Source organism: Bactrocera oleae, chromosome 2, assembly GCF_042242935.1.
Source record: "Bactrocera oleae isolate idBacOlea1 chromosome 2, idBacOlea1, whole genome shotgun sequence".
Classification (NCBI taxonomy): Eukaryota; Metazoa; Arthropoda; class Insecta; order Diptera; family Tephritidae; genus Bactrocera; species Bactrocera oleae.
Window position 1 is genome coordinate 12,334,197 of NC_091536.1, and position 19,826 is coordinate 12,354,022.

Here is a 19,826-nt window from a genome sequence, read left to right on the forward strand (position 1 = left end):
TGCGACTGCGCGTTGCCGCCAGTTTTTATATCGTACAATAATACAATCGGCCAGAAAACAACATATTTGAATCAATGGCAGATGTTTGCGTCAGTTGGACACGGTGTATATAGTATGAGCGCGCGCTAAATGTTTACAACGCGCCGTAGTGACGGAACAGTTGGTTTGACATGAGTCAGTGGGGCGAATGCCCTACATTCTTGCATTGAACTTTTTTATAACAGGACATTTTGAATTGTGACAAATTGCATTTTCTAAGGTTGAAGAAGTGTAGTTTTCATACTGTAATAGCAGTTGTTAGATCGTTTATTATTTCTTATGAATTATGCGGATTTTTGGAAACTCTACTGTATAGTTTGAGAGTAACACAGGTAAGAAAAAAGGCGTCTTTCTTACAGCTGCGTGCAACATTAAGGAACCTATAACATTTAAACGGAATCTTTTCATTGGTAGAATGTAGTATTGTTCTCATATTTGTTGTTGCGCGCTCATATCACTGAGGTAAAATAAAATGAAAAAGGTGCAGCTGCTTGCCAATTTTGCTGGCTGGCAGCTCCTAAATACATATGTAAATGGTACGTTGCCACCCTTCCATGTAAGAAAATACCAAAACATACATGACATATGCCTATGCAAATATAGTTCGATATGAAATTAAGCAGAAATATCTTGATATATGTATGTTTAGTAAAGACAGATCATGTGAGTGTAGAAAAATTGTAGAAAGATGAGGGCAAATATTGCTACACCCAAAGCCAACGTAGGCAGCCACTGAATAGTAATAATAGACATAACAAATAAAAATGCCTAGGTAAATATTGTTAGTAGTAGTAGTACTGAAATGAAAAGGTACTCCTCCGCAGCAACGCTAGAAAGGAGACTACTACGTGCTTACCTGTGTCACGGGATCCTTCATGATTAGCACATCGGTGACGGTGCCGAAAACTCCGAAATATTCCTTTAGTTTTTCCGACGATGTTTGCCAGCTAAGACCGCCAACAAAAAGTTTGCCTGGTGCTGGATCTGTGGTGGAAATGCCACTGACAGGCGTCGATCTACCAGAAGAACTACCCTTTACAACAGCACCATTGGCGGTACCATTATTACCACCAGCAACTGCTCCAGCATTACCATTCAACAGTACCATGGTGTTTTGTTGCCCCTGTTGTTGTTGTTGCTGCTGTTGTTGTTGTTGTGCGGCAGCGTTGTTATTTGTAGTATTCTGCTGTGACTGTTGTTGCGCCTGTGCTGCTGCTGCTGCTGCTACTGCAGCTTGTGCTTGAGCTGTCTGTTGAGCAGCGCTATTTTGTTGTTGTTGAGCCGATTGACTCTTTAGCACTGCAGCTGCTGTATTGGTCAATGTACCATTTACAGCCGCAGCATTGACCAGCACATTGTGTAGGTCACGGTGTTGTTGATCGATGAGTCCAGCAGCGGCTGCGGCTGCAGCTGCAGCAGCATTATCAATGGGATTGCTGTGTGGAAAGAAAAATGTTGGATTGCTAGCAGATTCTTCCTTTATGCGTGCCGCAGCAAGTGGTATGGAATGAGGATGGTGTTGTAACATGGTAACGCCTTCTTTTATGGCGTGCACTTCACGTCTAAGCTGAATTTTGATTGATAACGGCGTGGTATTCGCAAAAACGGTATGCGTCCAACTGTTTTGGACTAATAAAATCGCGTAAGTGAGGTTAGCAAACAGGTGGCGATCGCGAAAACAAAATCAATCGAATGAATTATCTTACAAATGTTATAGTTTAGAAATGTGGAATAACTATTCAATTGCGCGTTTACCAAATAACGTCTATTTGTAGCAGTGTCTTGTACGTTCTGGGAAATTTTCAATTTTTCCCCACGTTGAGAAAAATAAACAGCAACGCTTTCCACACGGTTGCCCTAGGTAACTACACAAAGTGGTTGTTGCTCAGTTATTTTCTTGAAGAATAATTTTCTGTTTTCAAGTAAATTTATTGTGTTTTTATTGTTATCTCCTTTTTCTGTACTTATATACTCGTACATATGTATACAAATTGTAATGTAAATCTGAATAACACTTGCGTATCACTATGACGATTATTTCGTTTTTATCTGCACAATAACCGATTATCTAATGTTTATATATGCAACAAATGTGATTTCAACATGCAATTTATGTATTTAAATAATATACAATATGATATCGTTATGCTTTCAAATATTTATAAATACACAACATATCTCAATACAATTTCTTTCGCTTTTAAAATATGTTTGACTTCAAACGTTTGCTTTTATACTCGTCCACCATTTGCCTGTACTATCACACTAGGAAAGCCAGTATAATCCTTGCATGCATGTTGCTGCAACATGTTCGTTCATACAGGTAGTTTTATAAGCATAGAGCGCAGGCGCTTTATTGCTGAATATGTATGAAGGAGCGAAAACATGTTTGCCGCAGTGTTAGGAAATGACATTTCGCATTTTATATATGTATGTATGTAGATCAAATTTCTGCTCTGATTACAGGAGTTTGTATTTTGGAGACTTAACGCCAAATTTCATAAACCATTTAAAATTATTGCAGTTTTTTGAACAATTTGTATTTGCGACACAAGCGCGCCTGATTTTTTCCCCTACTAATTTTTCCCAAACTTGTTTTAGACCATACCGCTTGTAGTTTTCGCATTATGCGGCTTAACTTGCGAATTTCTTGCGACTTTACGGATTGCCCTTACCCGCGATGATGTATGGTAAGCGCAAATAAGATAATTATATGCAAAGCAAAGGAAATTGAAACTTTTTAAAATTTAGCTATTTTGGTAAAATGCCCTATGAAGATTACACGCGCCTTCTCAAAAATAAGCCTCCGCCTATAAAAAAGGTGCGTCGATCGCATACTTGTAGCTAAATGATAAAAATTACTGTTTTGTAACGAAATATTTTAATATTTACAGTTGCGCACTTACAATCAAAGATACGCTTGGCCAGCAGGCTTGGTTGAGGCATTAAAAGATGGCGAGTTTTGAACATTGTTTTCTTTTTAGTATTGAATAACTGTAAATTTGAAATTTGTCAATATTATATATACAAAAGTTAAACTGATTTTTTCCAGCGAAATAATTAAAATTTATATGTTTATAGAATATTTATTTACACGTCCGGAATGAAAATATAACATTATTATTTGAATACATTCAAATATCAAAAATATAATAATCGCTTTAAAATCACAAAATTCAACAGGTCAAGTTTTATTTTCAGTTTACTATTCTCTTTTCAAGAAGCACGTTTTAATTAGAAAACAATATGGATATTTTTGTCTATAAAGGAATATGTAAAATGTTTGTGTGTCTGAACATGTATATATTTATAATTTATATTTATGTCATAAAGGTAATAGTTTATCGTTATCGTTTAAATATTTTCTTTTAAAATTTTTTTGCTGATTGTAGCAGTTATATTTTTTAGTTAAGTAACATTTTAACCTAAATATATCAGCAGATGATGTAGAAAGTAGTTTCTTGTCTTATAGTTTTCTATTAAAATAAGATTGTTTGTTAATTAATTTGAAGTTTTTTTTAAATGTTTTTTTTTATTCTTTTTTAAAGTAACCAACTAACTAATTTGTAATTGTCTTTGAATTTTTACATTTTTCCAGTTATCACCACTTTTTATCATAGTTGGTGGAGCAGTTTTGGGTCTATTTTATGCGATTGTGCGAAATGGTCTGTCACGTGATGATGTGCGGTAAGTTAATTATTTAATAGATACCATCAATATATGCACTTGGCGAGGTCAATCAAATTCAGCATACGTAAGAAAAAATAAATAAATAAATAAATAATTGATGTAGAATAAAAGAGGATCTAAGCATTGTTAAAGTTAGCTTTGTGTAAACGCAGCCTCATGTCACTATATTTTTTGAGCTTCATAATTATTTCTCTTTCGAATATTTAAAATGTAAACCTTTGAACAAATAAAAATAAAACTTATGTTACTTCCAACAGTTTCTATTCGAGTGGTAAAATGAATTGCGAGGACGTGGAAAAGTCCGGACCAAGAAAGGTGAGTGCTAGTTTTATATTTTAATTTTATTTTATAATGTTTTACTTACATTTATGCAAAAAATAATAATATCAAAATACATTCTTTGCAGTTTCTGGTATATAATCAAAAATACAAAGTACCCGAAGGTTTAAGGGAAGCACTTGCCGCCATTGAGGAGCCTGCGGAAGACGTGGCAAAGAAGTCAAAGTAAAAATTGTCGACGGCTTTTTATAATAGAAGAGTACTGGAATATTGTACAATACAAAAATTATAAAAACTAATTAATGTTAAGCGTTTACAAGAAAGAAATTATCCTAATTTTGTATTGGTTTTGTCTCAGCAAAATGTTATGCAGAACACGAACGTTTTAGTATATATTGTAAAAGTATTTATGCAAATTTTTAATATATGTACAAGTATGTAATTTTTTCTATTTATTAAGCCTATATTAGTTTGATTGTATGCCTATGCACCTATTTATCTATGTGGTAAATAAAGAAAAGAGTTTTACGTATGTGTACTTTAAAATCTATTTAAACAATTTTGAAACTCATTCACATCAAAATAAATTTTTGGAATTAAACCAATTCAATGTAAAAAATTTCTTTTGCCAACAGAAATAACCGTTGTTTTAACACTTATTAGTTCTGAAAAGGCACTAACAAAAATTGTAATATTGTAGCTTATATAAATAAAAATAAAGCTTCTATAAAACAATTAACATACTCCTCAAACCCTTCAATGACTCCTCTAATAAATTATTTATATTAAATTTGGCCTATAACGAGTATAAAAGCCTCACAACCCTGCTCGAAATGAGTGATAATAGCACAGAATATTCAAATATGTAATTAACAGACGTTAACACTACTACTAACAGCGATTCTAACATTAACAGTACATACATATATACTGCTATTACAGAATGTTAATGAAATTTATAATAACAGCTTGCGATAAATGAAATATCACAAATATTACAAATATGTTATTAAAAGGCGTTTACACTTTTGATACCAGCAATACAAATCTTAATATTAACAGTGTAAATGATTACTTCACAGCTTATTATATAATATGTATATTATTTTATAAATACTTCTTCTTCGTAAAATAAGGTAAAAACTGGGAATGAATAAAAAAATACCACAAATTGTTCAGTATATGCGATTAACAGCACTGAACAGTATTAATAACAACAATTCGAACATTAACAGTGCTTATAATGGAGCATGCCCAGAGAATGTTAATCAATAACATACTCTGGCATGACTGTACATGCATGTACATGAATTTTAATGTTATTTAACATTGGCGTTTAACGTTCATGTACCACATATGCAGCTGATTTCATGATCAATCAACACGCATTAAGAAGTAAAATTATTTAAAATAATTCAGTTTTATACTGTATTCTAAAAATAAATGAAAAATACTCGTAAAGAAGGAGTATAAACTCGCCTAGAGAAGAGGCCCATCAGCTGATTATAGAACTCTTGTGTTAATTTACCGAAAAAAATTAATTGCTAAAATTATATGTAGATATGTAAGTATATTCCCACAACCGAACATCTTGTGTCAACATCCTTGAGGACATGTCGACCGACAATCAAAATCATTTAATTGCGTAAGATGGGGGAACGAGCGTGTTCTGTGCTCAGAGTAGTGAATACATACATATATATATACATGTAGATAGATGTGCATGTTAATCTTATGTGCAATACTTCATCAAGGAAGCAAATGCATTGGCAAGAATACTTTGTAATATGATGACTATATAGTGTATTCTATGTAGATATGTATGCTATATACTCGTATATGCATGTGTGTTGATAAATATGTTTATTGTAATGCATACCTTTGTTAATAACCCTACTGCGGTCGGATGTAAATGTATAATATAAGAAAGGCTATGCACCCGCTGTTATTCGAGTCGTTCACTATTGTCAGGACAACTGTCGATAACAATGGTTTAAACGAGTTAAATACCAGTACATACGTAGAAGAGTGCATTTTTGCGTGTCTGCATTAAGTATTATATTAATATATAAATAAGAAGTCCTTAACAGCTCGCGCTCTACTAGGGTTAGCTATCAATAAGCCTTATAAAATAAACTTCATATATCTATATACATGTATATAATTAATTATGTATATGTATGTACTTCCACATATGCATATATATTTATACGCTTTGTTGTACGTAATTTGATCCATGCACATGCTTCGATTAACCCTTCGATTAATATAGTTTGCTTGCTGACTAATAGGTTTGTGGAATATATTTTGTTTAACCAAACCATGAATCATTTTGTATTGATTACTGATATTTCCTTCAATTTAAAAACTGTAAAGTAAAGAAGAAATCGAAAGCACTTTCGATAAACTGTTTGATTACCATGTATTATTTTCTGTATGTATTTATAATGGTTAGGTTAGATTAGATCGTAAGGCTGATCCACACACCAAAGGTAGCGCAGGATTCAACTTAGCCAGCTGTGAACGCTGGTTCTATATGATTGCCAAAACTCCTTGATATGGATCACCAAACCCTTCTAGATGGACGACGAAGCGCTTAGAGCCTACCACAAATTTGTTAAAACAGCTAGTATCAATCGCAACTATTTCACCAGAAGTCGTGTTTTAAACGATATAATTCAATATAAGTCTGACAAAAGCTGCACAGAAGGAGTCTTGCTCCATACAGCTTCTGCATTCGACAAGATATGTAGCCTCACCATATGTTGTCCAAATCTGATGAAATTCAGCTAATGGTATCCTCTCAAGTATGGTGCTGACAGTTGACTATTTATTTAAGATTAGAGAAGGAAAAACGAACTACGTTATTGTGTAAAATTACCATATTTCTGCCTTCGAAAACTAAACTGAACTATGACAGGCGTGCACAACTAACCCAACGAATTCATTTTTGTCTACAACAGTACTCGAAGTGCTCTATTACGCTTTTATTGGGTCTGGTACTCTCTGGTTTGAAATCGAATAATATTCATTAACAGTTGCTCAGTTGTAGCAAACGCATTTGGTTTTGTTGCTTTAAGCTTGATTTAGAGTGTACACAAAGTGTTGGATTTTTTGTCACTCCGAAAACGAATTTGTTGTTAATTTTATTACCGTTGTTGACGAGTGGAATGCCAAATTTGGTGCTTACCCTTAAACTCTTTTATTGCTTTGAAGCTAGTTTTTCAAATGGCGTCTGGCCTGTGTTAGTATATTTAATGAACTTTCTATATTTTTGGCGTTAACCCTTTGGGGCTGGTAGTCACTATCAGGGTTGCAAATAATGCATTAAAATTAATATTTTTTTATGATTTTTTAATCCGGTATTTGAAATTGTAAATTTAATCCTAAACGGCGATTCTCAATTTTAAATTTAGATTTTGAGATTGGAAATATGACATCTAATTTTGAATTTAAAAATTCGCATTTTTGGTCACAACCAGCAAATATGTGAAGGAAGATGACTGCGAGATTTCGATAGGTCATGGATGGCCTGAAGTCTTAATATCGAATGAATTAGATTGTAGTGTGGAATGTAAAATATCACTTTCCGTAGCATAAATCTCTGAGAGAGATTGGTCTATATGAAAATTTGAAGCACAATGTATGTTTGTATTGACCGGAATAAGATTGCAACAATTCGAATAAAAATTAAAAAAAAATATTTTTTTAGGGAAAATGCCTGGGCAAAGCACCTGCATTATTAAAAAGTAACAAACACGCTAATTAAAGCACTCTTTACTATCTCATACATGCACAGATATTTAAAGTTACATTCAAGTAGGAATTGAAAAAAATCATAATTGAAAGCAAACATTTTGCTTGTGGTGTAAAAGGAAAAGGGCACATACATTTACATACATATATGGTATATGTATGTAACACCGAACTGAAGCGTGGAGTTGAATGACGTGACGTTGCTGTGATGCTGCTGCTATTGCTCTTGCCTCTTGTTATTGTTGCTGTTGTTGGGCATCTGTCAGTTTTCACATAGTCAAACTAAAGCAAAAGAGGAAACTGTAGGAGCCTTAGGCGCAACGTCTGACAGACGCACTCTCTACCATAAATAGATATCTGAACACACTCAAACTTTCGCAAATTAATAAAGCACTCATTGTTTTTGTTGTGCATCTGGTAAGTAGTGAGTGGAGACTGAGCCAAATTGTACGAAGTGAATTATAAGAACAGAACATTGTGAATAGAGATTGAGTTAGCAATGAGTTTGCCAAGTGAAAAATCGTTTATAGTTCCATTGCGCAGGCGCTATAATGCTACAATTTAATCACATTCCATTATTGGAAAGTTAAAAGTATGGAACATTTTTGGCGAAATGCTCCATTTGTTGAGAATAAGAAGAAGTTTCACTAATACTACTAGCAGCAACAACAACAATTATGAGCTCTTCATGCCTTGAAAAGAACGCTCCCTTTACAACAGCAACACCAAAGAAAAACTGTAAAAGAAGTATTCGAAAATGCAGATATGTATGTGTGAATTCGTTTGGAGTGCGGCTTGCATTGTGACACAAAGAAAATAGATAAATTGAAAAATATTTGCAATGCTTCAATTGCTATTAGAGTGTTATCGATTTTTTATGCTCAATTCTAACGCTTTTATTACGCGCAGTCGAGTCACCATTTGGCTTGCATTCAAATGTGTGAAAATGTTTAGCGATTGATGCTGCACACTGTGATTTGCATAAGGCAATGGAGCAATATGCCTTACGAAATTTATAGATATATAATATGTTTATATACATATGTGGAACATATATGGTACATAAAATAAAAATCAAATAACGTTGCTACATTAATGAAATTTTGACGCGAGCGAAGTGCTGGCGCTTGACTCAGGTGATTGCATTGGTTGGCCAGTTGGTTGCTTGGTAAATGGGCAAGTAATTCAATGAATCGCTGAAAGCACTTAAATGACACAAGTTGGCAGAGAAAAGTGTATTTAAGTGAACGTAGTGCTTGTGTCAGCGCATAAATTACATATGTGTGTGCTTATGAAAAAACGTTGCATACTGCAAGGCGCTCTAGGCTACAATTTCACTCACACATATGTATTTTAAGTCTCAAATTGCATGTAGTAACATTATTGAAAGGATTTTAATAATACAATTGATAACTTTCACGAAGAGTAATCATTAGTTGGAGCGGAAAGTTTCGGTAAAGGAAATTAATTGATTGAAAAATATAAATTTCAGCTTAAAAAACAAAATTCTTTATTTTTTGTTTTAAAATCCATCAATCGTGCGAAGTCGTCAAGTGTTTAGCAATTCTATACTTTAAAAGCTGCATATGAAATTATACTATACAAGCTCCGAAGAAATTGTTTAGATCGGACTATTAGAGCAAGCATATAGCTGCCATACAAACTGACCGAGCTAAATCAAGATAAATATATTTTTATAAACTTTTATGCTATACAAAAACACATCCGTGAAACGTATTATAGCTTCGGTGCAGCCAAAGTACGATTCACCTTTTTTCTGTTTGCTTTGCTCTGCTTTCTTGTCAAAATTCAACTGTGTTATAGAGAGTCATACATCATTAAAATGGTATAACCACTTGCTACTCTATCGCTAAGCAATTCTAGCTCCCTTCGATTCGCCATTTCTCGTCTCGCTATCTTTGGCGCTGCTCTCTGATAAAAAAGTTACATGGAAAAGCAACAACAAAGTTATTGAGTTGAATTCATATTAAAAGAGTATGGGAATACTTTTTTAAAGTGGGTAGCTCCAATGCTAACAAGTTTTGTTTTAGACAATTTATACCAGTTATAACTTTGTGTATGGCTCATATGACAAATTACGTTGAAAAATACAATATAATTTTTTTTTATTGATTTTTAACACTTAAGAGTAATCGTTGAGAGTAATCTATTTAATCGTATTACTCTATACCATATTAGATGATTTATACTATTTGTATATTCGTTTCGCCACTCTCGTACGTTCGAATCCATTTCACCTTTAATGAAATAATTCATTGATATTTTTCAATTTATATAAATTAACCACTCAACAATTCCCTTTCATTCAACTTACAGCGCATTGCCCTCTTGATATAAGGCTATAAAATATTTTTAAACTACTACGTTGCTTAGTGAATATCCTCAATTAAACTAGCTTTACAAAAACCAAGAATTTTTTGGTACAATTCATATATACTGACTACATTTATCCATCCCAAGCGTATAAGAAATACCCAGCACACATTCTGTCGCAATAAAGACGCGACTTTTTGGCGAATGCCTTCTGTATATGCGCTTTGCTCATTCATTCGTATCTATTTTAATTAGTGTGGTGACATCAGAGTTCACTGAATGCCGTACAAAATCGTGCAAAGGATACTTTGGAGAATTAAATGCTGACAGTTCCTTGCATGCCTCTGTATGTATGTAGGTATATGTGTATATGTATGGTATGTGCTGTGGCCTAATTCGATTAGTAGTCACCGAGGTGAGTAATGCGTGCAGAAAAAATGTGTATAAACGAAATACTTAAGTTGGGATAATTCTTTTACACAAAGTATTTATATACTTAGTTACCATACCATGAGTATGTATGTATGTAGATATGTCATTATAAGTCATTTTAATTAATTTTCAAAGAATAAAACTTAAATTTAGAGATTGATGTCAATAGCTCGACTTTGTGTTATATCGCCTTACAAATTGTCCTTATGAAATGCTAATATTATACTAAAATAATTTAAAATGAAATGCCATTATTGAAAACTAACGTTTGTGTTGCTGAATGAGTTATTTGATACCGCAACCAACAAACCAAGAAATGTTGGTCCAACAGAACTCCAACAGATTACTAGGGATTCCTGTTAGGTCTATCCAACTATAATTTTATATAATAATTAAAAATCCTACCAGCGACCCTAAACAGCTCAAATTATTCAAAAAATCGGATGGCATAGCGAAAGTCATTAAATTTATCCTTATTAGGTTACCTTCTTTATCATAATTTTCGAAAATTTACTTTACTCCCCTATGCTTTGTGTTACTTTCTGGTTCATAAACTAACGCAAAATAACTGTTAAGGGGAAAAATCTCAATCGAACATAAGCTAGAAAGAAATTTGTTCATATTAATTTTAAATTTCTTTTTTCCGAAAGAAAATATTATACTTTCCAGAAAATTGTTTACTAAAATACCAGTTAGATCCGTACATCTACGTAAAAGCAACGTATGTTTGCTATATATAAATGAAATAAAATTTTACAAATTAAATTCAATATCCGTTGCATTACAAAAAAAAAAACACACATTTTTACTTGTGCACATATGTATGTGTACACACATAGTCAACTACCGTCAGTCAGTCAAAAGCACGACCTCCTTTTTTTTGTCCTTCTCCAAAGTGCACTTCTAAGTGAATTTTTTCCCTTTTATTTTATTTCACATCCTATTACTGAACCACTTCCTGCACACTTCGGGGAATTGTGCGCTACAAACACACATTTCTCTGTAAATATGTCGAGTGTCGAGTGAGTGAGTGAATGAGTGAAATGAGCCAAGTGCTGCGTCAAAAGCACTACTTTATACATACACATGTATATATCAGTCAGGAATCAGCATATAAAACGGAAATTTGCGTAAGCGAGAAATGAATGGAACGGAAATAGGCGTAGCAACAGTCAACTGAAGAGCATAACGGGCACAATATACTTAAATAACATCTGCGCAAGTGTGTGTATACAACCGGTTTGAACGTGCGAGAAAGTTTGTATATAAATGTATGTTGTACACCTATGTATCTTTTTAAATTTTTGGTGTGTCTCTGTGCGAAACTGTAGCATACACGCACTCTAGTTCTTACTGGGATTGTTGCCAATAATATTGAAAATTTATATGTGTATGGTAAATTAAGCATGAAGTGAGCAGCAAGCCACATTGGCTTGTCAGAAAAGATAGTCGCTTGTGTTGCAAAAATAATTGAATAAATAATGTCTTTACTGCTTTACCAGTTTTTTTTTCGTTCTATTATATGACAATAATTACCGTAACCATAAAGAGTATAAACAACATAAAACATTAACTTCGGTTGCACCGATGCTATAATACTCTTCACAGATACAAAAGATTCCATACAAGAATTTGATTTTGATCGGCCAGTTTGTATGACAGCTATATTTATATATAATTTCTATGGAAATTGAACCTTTCTTTTGGATAATATATATGTTTTATAGGGTCTTCGATGTTTCCTTTGGGATATTAGAAGTTTCGTGGTAAGCTGTTCAGGGTATAAAATCACTAATTTGTTATTTAGATATCTATTGATCTACAACGGAGTCACCAGTCGGCAGTTACCCTATTTGACTATTTGACCTAGACAGCAATTTAAACAGATTAATTAGTAACGAATTTAGTTTTAAAAAGACAGAGCATCGTTTTTCATTCAGAGTTCCTTTCTTTCTAGTTTAGGTCTGCGGAAACGGTATATATCCGGAATTATCACCGTCCAGGGGTAGCCAACTAGGCAATATTTCAGAAAATAATTTTGCTGAAAGACTGCTGCTACAACAATGCAACCAATTGAGTGTAGTTTGGCGTTTAATTATCACAAAAACTCAATTTAATATTAATACTCATTTATTGTGCGACAACCGATAAATGAAATTATAAATAGTTTGCTTCCAAGTCCATGCTGGCCATTCAGCGTCAGCTTCTTGTTATTGCGTTTCACTTAAATCAAAAAATCGTTAAGAAATAATTCTATGATTGAAATCACATCTTCATAGTACCTTCCATGGTTTTCTATAGGTATGATTCTAGCAACACTTCTTGGCTTTCTATATTGTTAAACGGTTTTCGCTTCTTCGGGAACAAGACCTAAAAAGTTCGTTTACGAACTTGACATGAATTATTGAACAATTATATACCTTAATCGAGTCATTTAGACTTTTTTTTACTATAGATATAAATATTTATTCACAAATCTCTTTTTATTTATTGTACTTAATTATTAACTATTTGTATGAAAGTGGATCGTTTATAGTAAATTTCATTAATTATATAATAAATAGCATATTAAATTATCCAAAATATATTTAATTGTCAACTAAATTGTCTTAGTCCCATCAGAAATCTAACTATACATGCAATAACAAGAAGACATGCTACATTTTCTGGACAAAATACATTTGAAATTGTCCTAAAATTGAAAAAAAAAAATTAAAAGAGACTGACAGAAATATTGTATTCTTTATTAAGATTTTTCCAGAATAATATCTCGTTCAGACTGCCCAAAACCATATATACGTGTGTGGTCAATTTATGAGCTTCGAAGACTTCTGAAAATTTTCAAGGAATATAATCTCAACTCTGATATCAACGCAAGGGACTTGGGCGAGGGTAGATGATTGATCATAATTAAGCAAGAATTTTGCGCAATATTGAGTTTGATGTATTTGTGTGCAATTTTGCTTTTAACTTTCTACTGTCAATCTATCAAGATTGTAGAACATGTGTTTTCTAAAAAATTTCGTGTTCCTCTGATGTTTCCATAACTCCACACAAACTTTTAGTAGTAGTTTAATAGTTGCATTTAATTTACAAAATGTTTACGCGGTGACGTGATTTTTATCTCGTGTGTTTCCTGTAACGCGCACACACATGCGCACATGTAATCCTGACAATTTGACTTACGCCAATTTCCGTCATAAGGCCAAAAAGCCTAAATTAAGTCATTATACTTAGAACATAACGGAGCGCAGAGAAGCACAATGGAAACAATTACTCTCATTTGACAACAACAACAAAAAATAAAAACAACAGCAAACATTAAAGAAAACGAGCGATGAGCAGCGCCCTTATGCCAACGGCAAACTAACTCACTGAGGAAATGCTAGCATCGATACAAACATACATTTGTATATCAATATATGTTTACCAATATGTGTGCATACGAAATTGGCCATTATTGTTTTATAATTGTTTCATATTGAATATTATTGCATACATACAATGCGCCGCCAGCACTCCTCAGCACAATGGATGTTGTGTCCAAAATATGTGGATCCTGCAAATATATGTACATACTCGAATGCGTGAGGAAATAATGCCAGCGAAATACATACATACATACACAAAAGCACATTTTCATGCGTCAGAGTTCATAGAGCATACATAAGAAAATATTGGTGTAATTGTGTAGTTTGAATTTTTCTTCAAAAATAAATTTTTGTTTAAAATCAACGTCATACGTATTCTAAATTTTTTTTCTTGTCGAGGGCAAAGCGCTCTCTGTCGTTGTTGGTTCACATTTCATCTTCTTATTTTTTTTTTCTTTTCTCAACTATATTCTGACTATACGTCGTTTACTCATACAAAGGGATGATGACGACAAAGTTGGCCGACGCGATACGACGACAGACAACCGACCAGTACTTGCTGGCCTTTAATAGGCGTAGACACAATACGATTGAGTACTGTTAACGAGTAGCACTCGTTGGGGGAGGATGAGAAACAACACAAGATATTGAGAGCAAGTGAATTTTTTGTGCGTCTAATTTCAGTGCGCTGTCATAAACACTGGAAGTTGATACGGAGAAAAGCAATAAATTACAACCAGCGTAAGCATAGTTTTAGGGGGTAGTTTCCAGTACCCTTATATGGATTAGCAGTTTCTTTTGGGGCGATAAACGACGACGTAAAAAGCAGCGAGTAGCGTTTTGCAAAATTGAGAGCTTGCTATAGAGAGTGACTCGGTTGATTTGAGTTTGTGTATATATGCTTATGTTGGTTAAATACGATGTAACGGCGAACTACTACACGAGTGTAGACAACCATATGTACATATGTAAATATAAATATAGAACTGTGTGTGTGTGGTTGTATTCTCTATGGAATACACAGAAAAGAAATGTTTTTTATATAAAAAAATTTATATAAAATAAAATTGCATACAAATTAAAATATAAAAAAATAAAGTCGCAAATTTCATAGAAGGTAAATAATAAAAAAAAATAATTGAAAATTTGGAAAAAATAAAACTCTTTAAATTTATAAAATCTAGGTTAAGGAAGTCGGTTTAAACATAAATAAATACTTAAAACTTAATGCTATCATAAAATATTGTAATATATATACTCAACAATTTATAGCCTACTTTTAGGCTAATACCAATTATGTAATGTCTTATCAGTTTTTCTCTTATTTTTGTATTGTATCTTGTTATATCCAATTAATTGAAGGATTTTACGCATTTTAATACGTGTACAAGTGGCTTTTAAATAGATTTTTTGTTATATCAGAAATTTATATGAAAGCATGCATATGATTTAATTACTATAATTTTATTTATTATTTTATCTTAGTCTTAAGACTTCGTAGGGGCTTTACATAGAGAATAATATAAAATGAAGACAGGAAATAATTACACACACATTTACACATATCACATTTTTTAATATCAAACAACATCAAATCTTATCATTGATAATATGAAACTGATCTACAACATTAAGAACTTCCTGTCTTAATTTTTATATTATATAGGTACACCCACAAATTGGTACGAAAAGAAACGACACACACACACACACACCTAGACACATATGTATATTTGAAACTTCGTCGACTTTTACATTAACGAGTATATACTTAAGTAGAGCTATCAGTAAACTCTCTTTGGTTTTATTCTGATTTTTCTCAGCAACACTCATTTTGGACACATTACGCTGGTAAAATACATGTTTACACACACACACACACACACGCACATACAAACACAGATGCAAGCATTTACTAGCACTCGCTGGATAGCGTTTGCAGCAACGTCAACAGTACCGTCACTGGAATGCACATAGCGCACAGCACAGAGACTTTCTCGGCCGTGGTGCGCACACCTTTCTTCGCAAAATCTACCCTCACACAAGGTTTACTCAATGAGTTCGCCGTCAGTCAGCTTTTGGATTTCGTACGTGCAATTTCGGCTTGAGCGCCGATGGCAGACGGGACGGCGTATATATATATATATATATATATATATATACATATACACACATTTCTGTTAGGTTAATTTACTCACAAAACTAATGGATTTTGTAGGAAGTTTTGATGGCAAATATATTTCAAAAATATTTGTTTCAAAGAAAATTGTGTACGCGGAGAGAATTTTCTAATAAAGCGTTAAAAATTAACTTACTATTAACTAACTTACGAAGATTAAAATTAAACAATGTTGAAATTAAGCTAACTGTCTTCAGTTTTAAACGGTTTTAAGTGCTTAACGGTAACAATTTACGACACCAATGCAACATAATATGTCTATAATGAAAATCAATTGAAAAAAAAAACATATGTAAAATCAAACGTTTGCCAGTGATATTGTCCTGTCACAGCAGTACTGTTCTTCTCGATATGATAGCCTACTGCTGGGCCGGGGCATTAACATTGTCTTGCGTAGTTGTACCACAACAGCAGCAGCAGTAGTATTGATGAAGCAAAGAAAAATGGAATTGTGAAATCTATTGAAAAGTATCAAAAATACTTGTTAACTGTATTGTATATAAGCACATAACTGAAGCATACTTTTTGGGGCGTATACAAATTTCGTGCTGAAACAACCGGTTTATTACTTCAATACGTTAATGAATATAATTTGCTTTTGATTTACAATTAATTTAAATATTTTTCGAGGCATACTTTCGAGCGCTACCCTATATTAAGAGTGTGTATGCGCCTATATATATACCTACATATATATATTTTCGCGTTCACATACCCTTGCCTGCGTGTATAAGCATGTGTGTGTGTGTCTATTCATACATCGTTAGGTATGTATGTGTACACACAGCGAAACGCGTCGGTAAAACAGCACTTTGGCTTAGAATGAAAATTTCCGGTATAAGGCGAAAAGCAGGAAAAATCAATTTTCCATTTTTAAATCGAGCAGTAGCAGCAGCCAACGCCACAGATGCAGCAGCAGCAGCAACATCAAACATAGTAGCGGCAGCAATGGGCTAGCCGTGGAAAGCTGGGCGGTATTAGCAGCAGCAGCAGCTAAGCTGAATTCGGACTTCATTGTACGCAGCGTTCATAAAGCAGGGATAAAGGATGCTTCAAGTCAACAGCACCAAAAAGAGATGGATATTGTTGCAAACACCCAGTATATGTGTATATGATTGCGTTATATGCACACACACATACACACTTTGTGGCACGCAAAGCCATATATTTATCAAAAGTTGGAAACTTTGAATGGAAGCTGAAATTGGAAATACCATGGCAGCGCACCGTTATAAATTTGTGTGCCTGTGGAACATGTGCTGCATGTGGAAGACGAAATTGTGGAAACCGTGCAGGCAAGCGAATGAATTATGCAAAGCAAGGCGCAGAGTAGAATAGAATGCTACGGAAAATGTTGGCAGAAGCAAAAACTTGAAAATATCGATTTCTCGATTTCTCGCATAAAAAGCGGCACGAATAGTACAATACATTGTAAAATTGTGTAGCATACATAATCACTATTGTTTTGAGTATATTTTCAACGTATTAACGTAATATTTAGTAAAAATCAATAAACCACCACCGCAGCGATGAGGCTATAAAGTGTGGCAAGCAAAAACAGCAACACAATACAGTACGCCCTTACTTGCAACAGCACCAGAAACACCATACCGTCGACATACATACGATGTCGAAGTCTAACGAAACGCACCCACTTAATGTCTTTGTGGGTATCTACAAATACGCCGCATACGTACACATACATATGTATGTATTTCTTTTATACAGCAACAACAAAAATTTTTTAATAACAATAATAATAATAAAATGCTCGCTTATAGGTAGTATGTATAACATAACAAAAGGAGCGGCGGTCACACAACAACAAAATAGCAAAAATACTTTAGTAAAATTAACAACAACAAAAACACACAGCGAAACTTTTGTCAGTGTGCCGGTCCGGTTACGGGCTTAAGAGCAACCCTGCGCCATATACACGCACATACGCAATCTACATACACACAACTACACCTATACCACTGCATTAATGTATGTGCGTGAAACTACTTTGCAGCTTGGCATGGGCAACACTCACCCCATTCGACATACGCCGCATTTTCGCCCTCTTACCCTGCGGTTAACTTTAATCTTAGTTTTCTCCCTCAAAACCAACCTTTTTCTAAGTGCTGTGCTCTTATCGTTTACATTCTTTGTTGTTGTTTCGTAGTAAATTTGTGCGTCCGTTTCAACAAGTAAAGTTGTCGCTCCACCCTCCTGCTGATCGTTAGTTTGAACTATGGCGTCTCACTGCCTATGTTTACCCTTCCACCCCTCATAAATTTATTTAACCGTATCCACATCGATATGTAACTATAGTAGACATATATGTACATATACGCGTATGCTATACTGAGAAAAGTATATTCGTTCATTGGCCGTTTGACAAAGCATATTGTAAGGCGTTGGCGTCGACTGCGACATTTTATGGACTATGGCAATGTGTGTGTATGTGTATACACTCTTTTGTGGTGGTGTTGACATCAATGCACTGATGCAGCTTTTGAGTACATATTCACCTGTGTATGCGTAAGCTTTTGAAAGCTCGATTTCATTTTCAAAATGTTCCAGTTGTTGCTTTTGTAGTTATAGTTGGAAGTGGCAACATTTTTTACGAATTTACTTTTAATGTTGCATTATTTATCAAATGTTTAGACCGAGAAAAACTCCAAAACGTGAATGAATAGTAGGAGCTGATAACTGTCGGGTTTAAGAAAAAGGTCTTTTTACTTTTTATAGGCCACACTTAAAAAATTTAATTAAATTTTAGAAAAACATTGCAGAATTTTCAAAATTATTTTACACCAGAAAATATTATAGCAGGCATTTAAGTTTAATTAAAAGCAAATTATGAGTTAATGAACCGAATATTTTGATATTCAAATTTTGGAATTTCGTAATTGCAAAAGTTCGAATTTTTCGAAATACCAACTTTAAAAATTTTGGTTATTAGAATTTCGTTTAATCCGTTTTTTAAGTTCGTGTTCATTTTAATTATTCTTTTGCTATTCAAAATCATAATAATATATATAAATATTTACAAAATTTCGTAAAAATTCTCACATGTTCGAAATTTTCAAAATTCGAACTCTTATTGAAAGCAACAAAAGATAAATATGTTGCCGAGAGCAGCTAAAAAACGTTGCTGCATGTGCGAAACTTCGAAACTCAATATTTTAATATTTATGATTTAAATTTTAGAACTTTAAATATTCAAAATCGTAATAAAATATAAATATTATATAATAATTTTAGCGAAATAAGTTACAAACTTTCGTAAAAATGCTCGTATGTTCGAAATTTTCGATATTCGAATTTTCATTGAAATATGTTGAAAAATTAATAAAATTACATGAATGGTTTACTGAATGTTTTTTTATATTCGAAACTTTAGATTTTGTCATTTCCAAAACTTTAAATATTCGAATTTCGGTACTATCTTCAAGAATGTCAAATGAGTGATTTCGTACACTTTTTCAATGTGTTCGAAATTTTCAATATTGTAGGCATATTCTAAGCTTTATTAAATTCATATTTTTTAAAGCTCAAAAATTTCATATTTAATTTATTTTGCTCAACAATTTACTTATGCTAATAAAATGTATGATTGGTTGATTTAAAGGAATCTGTCTGTACATATGTTATTAAAAATTATTTTGTCACCAATTTTATTTAGGCAGTGATTAATTTATTCAAAATCAATTATTTTATAGAAAGAAATACACATCACGAAAAATCCTTCCCAAAAA

At 33.2% G+C, this 19,826-nt stretch overlaps 2 protein-coding genes across 6 annotated transcripts in view; one reads left to right on the forward strand and one right to left on the reverse strand.

The window, feature by feature from the left end:
• The window catches only part of ymp (yellow-emperor), a 48,751-nt gene extending 44,211 nt beyond the window's left edge, over window positions 1–4,540 (forward strand). For 2 of the 3 annotated variants that reach the window (XM_036378157.2, XM_036378158.2), the window contains exons 5-7: window positions 3,638–3,726; window positions 3,987–4,044; window positions 4,136–4,540. In XM_036378157.2, the coding sequence (XP_036234050.2) occupies window positions 3,638–3,726; window positions 3,987–4,044; window positions 4,136–4,237 (249 nt within the window). In that variant the 3' untranslated portion in view covers window positions 4,238–4,540. Of the gene's footprint in view, window positions 1–2,640; window positions 2,730–2,790; window positions 2,861–2,933; window positions 3,220–3,637; window positions 3,727–3,986; window positions 4,045–4,135 lie in introns of those variants that run through there. The other variant, XM_036378159.2, reaches the window with a different exon arrangement.
• msi (RNA-binding protein musashi) overlaps window positions 1–19,826 on the reverse strand; it is a 308,511-nt gene that overhangs the window by 8,176 nt on the left and 280,509 nt on the right. For all 3 annotated transcript variants that reach the window (XM_070109355.1, XM_036378152.2, XM_036378154.2), the window contains one exon: window positions 896–1,475. In XM_070109355.1, the coding sequence (XP_069965456.1) occupies window positions 896–1,475 (580 nt within the window). The remainder of the gene's footprint in view (window positions 1–895; window positions 1,476–19,826) is intronic.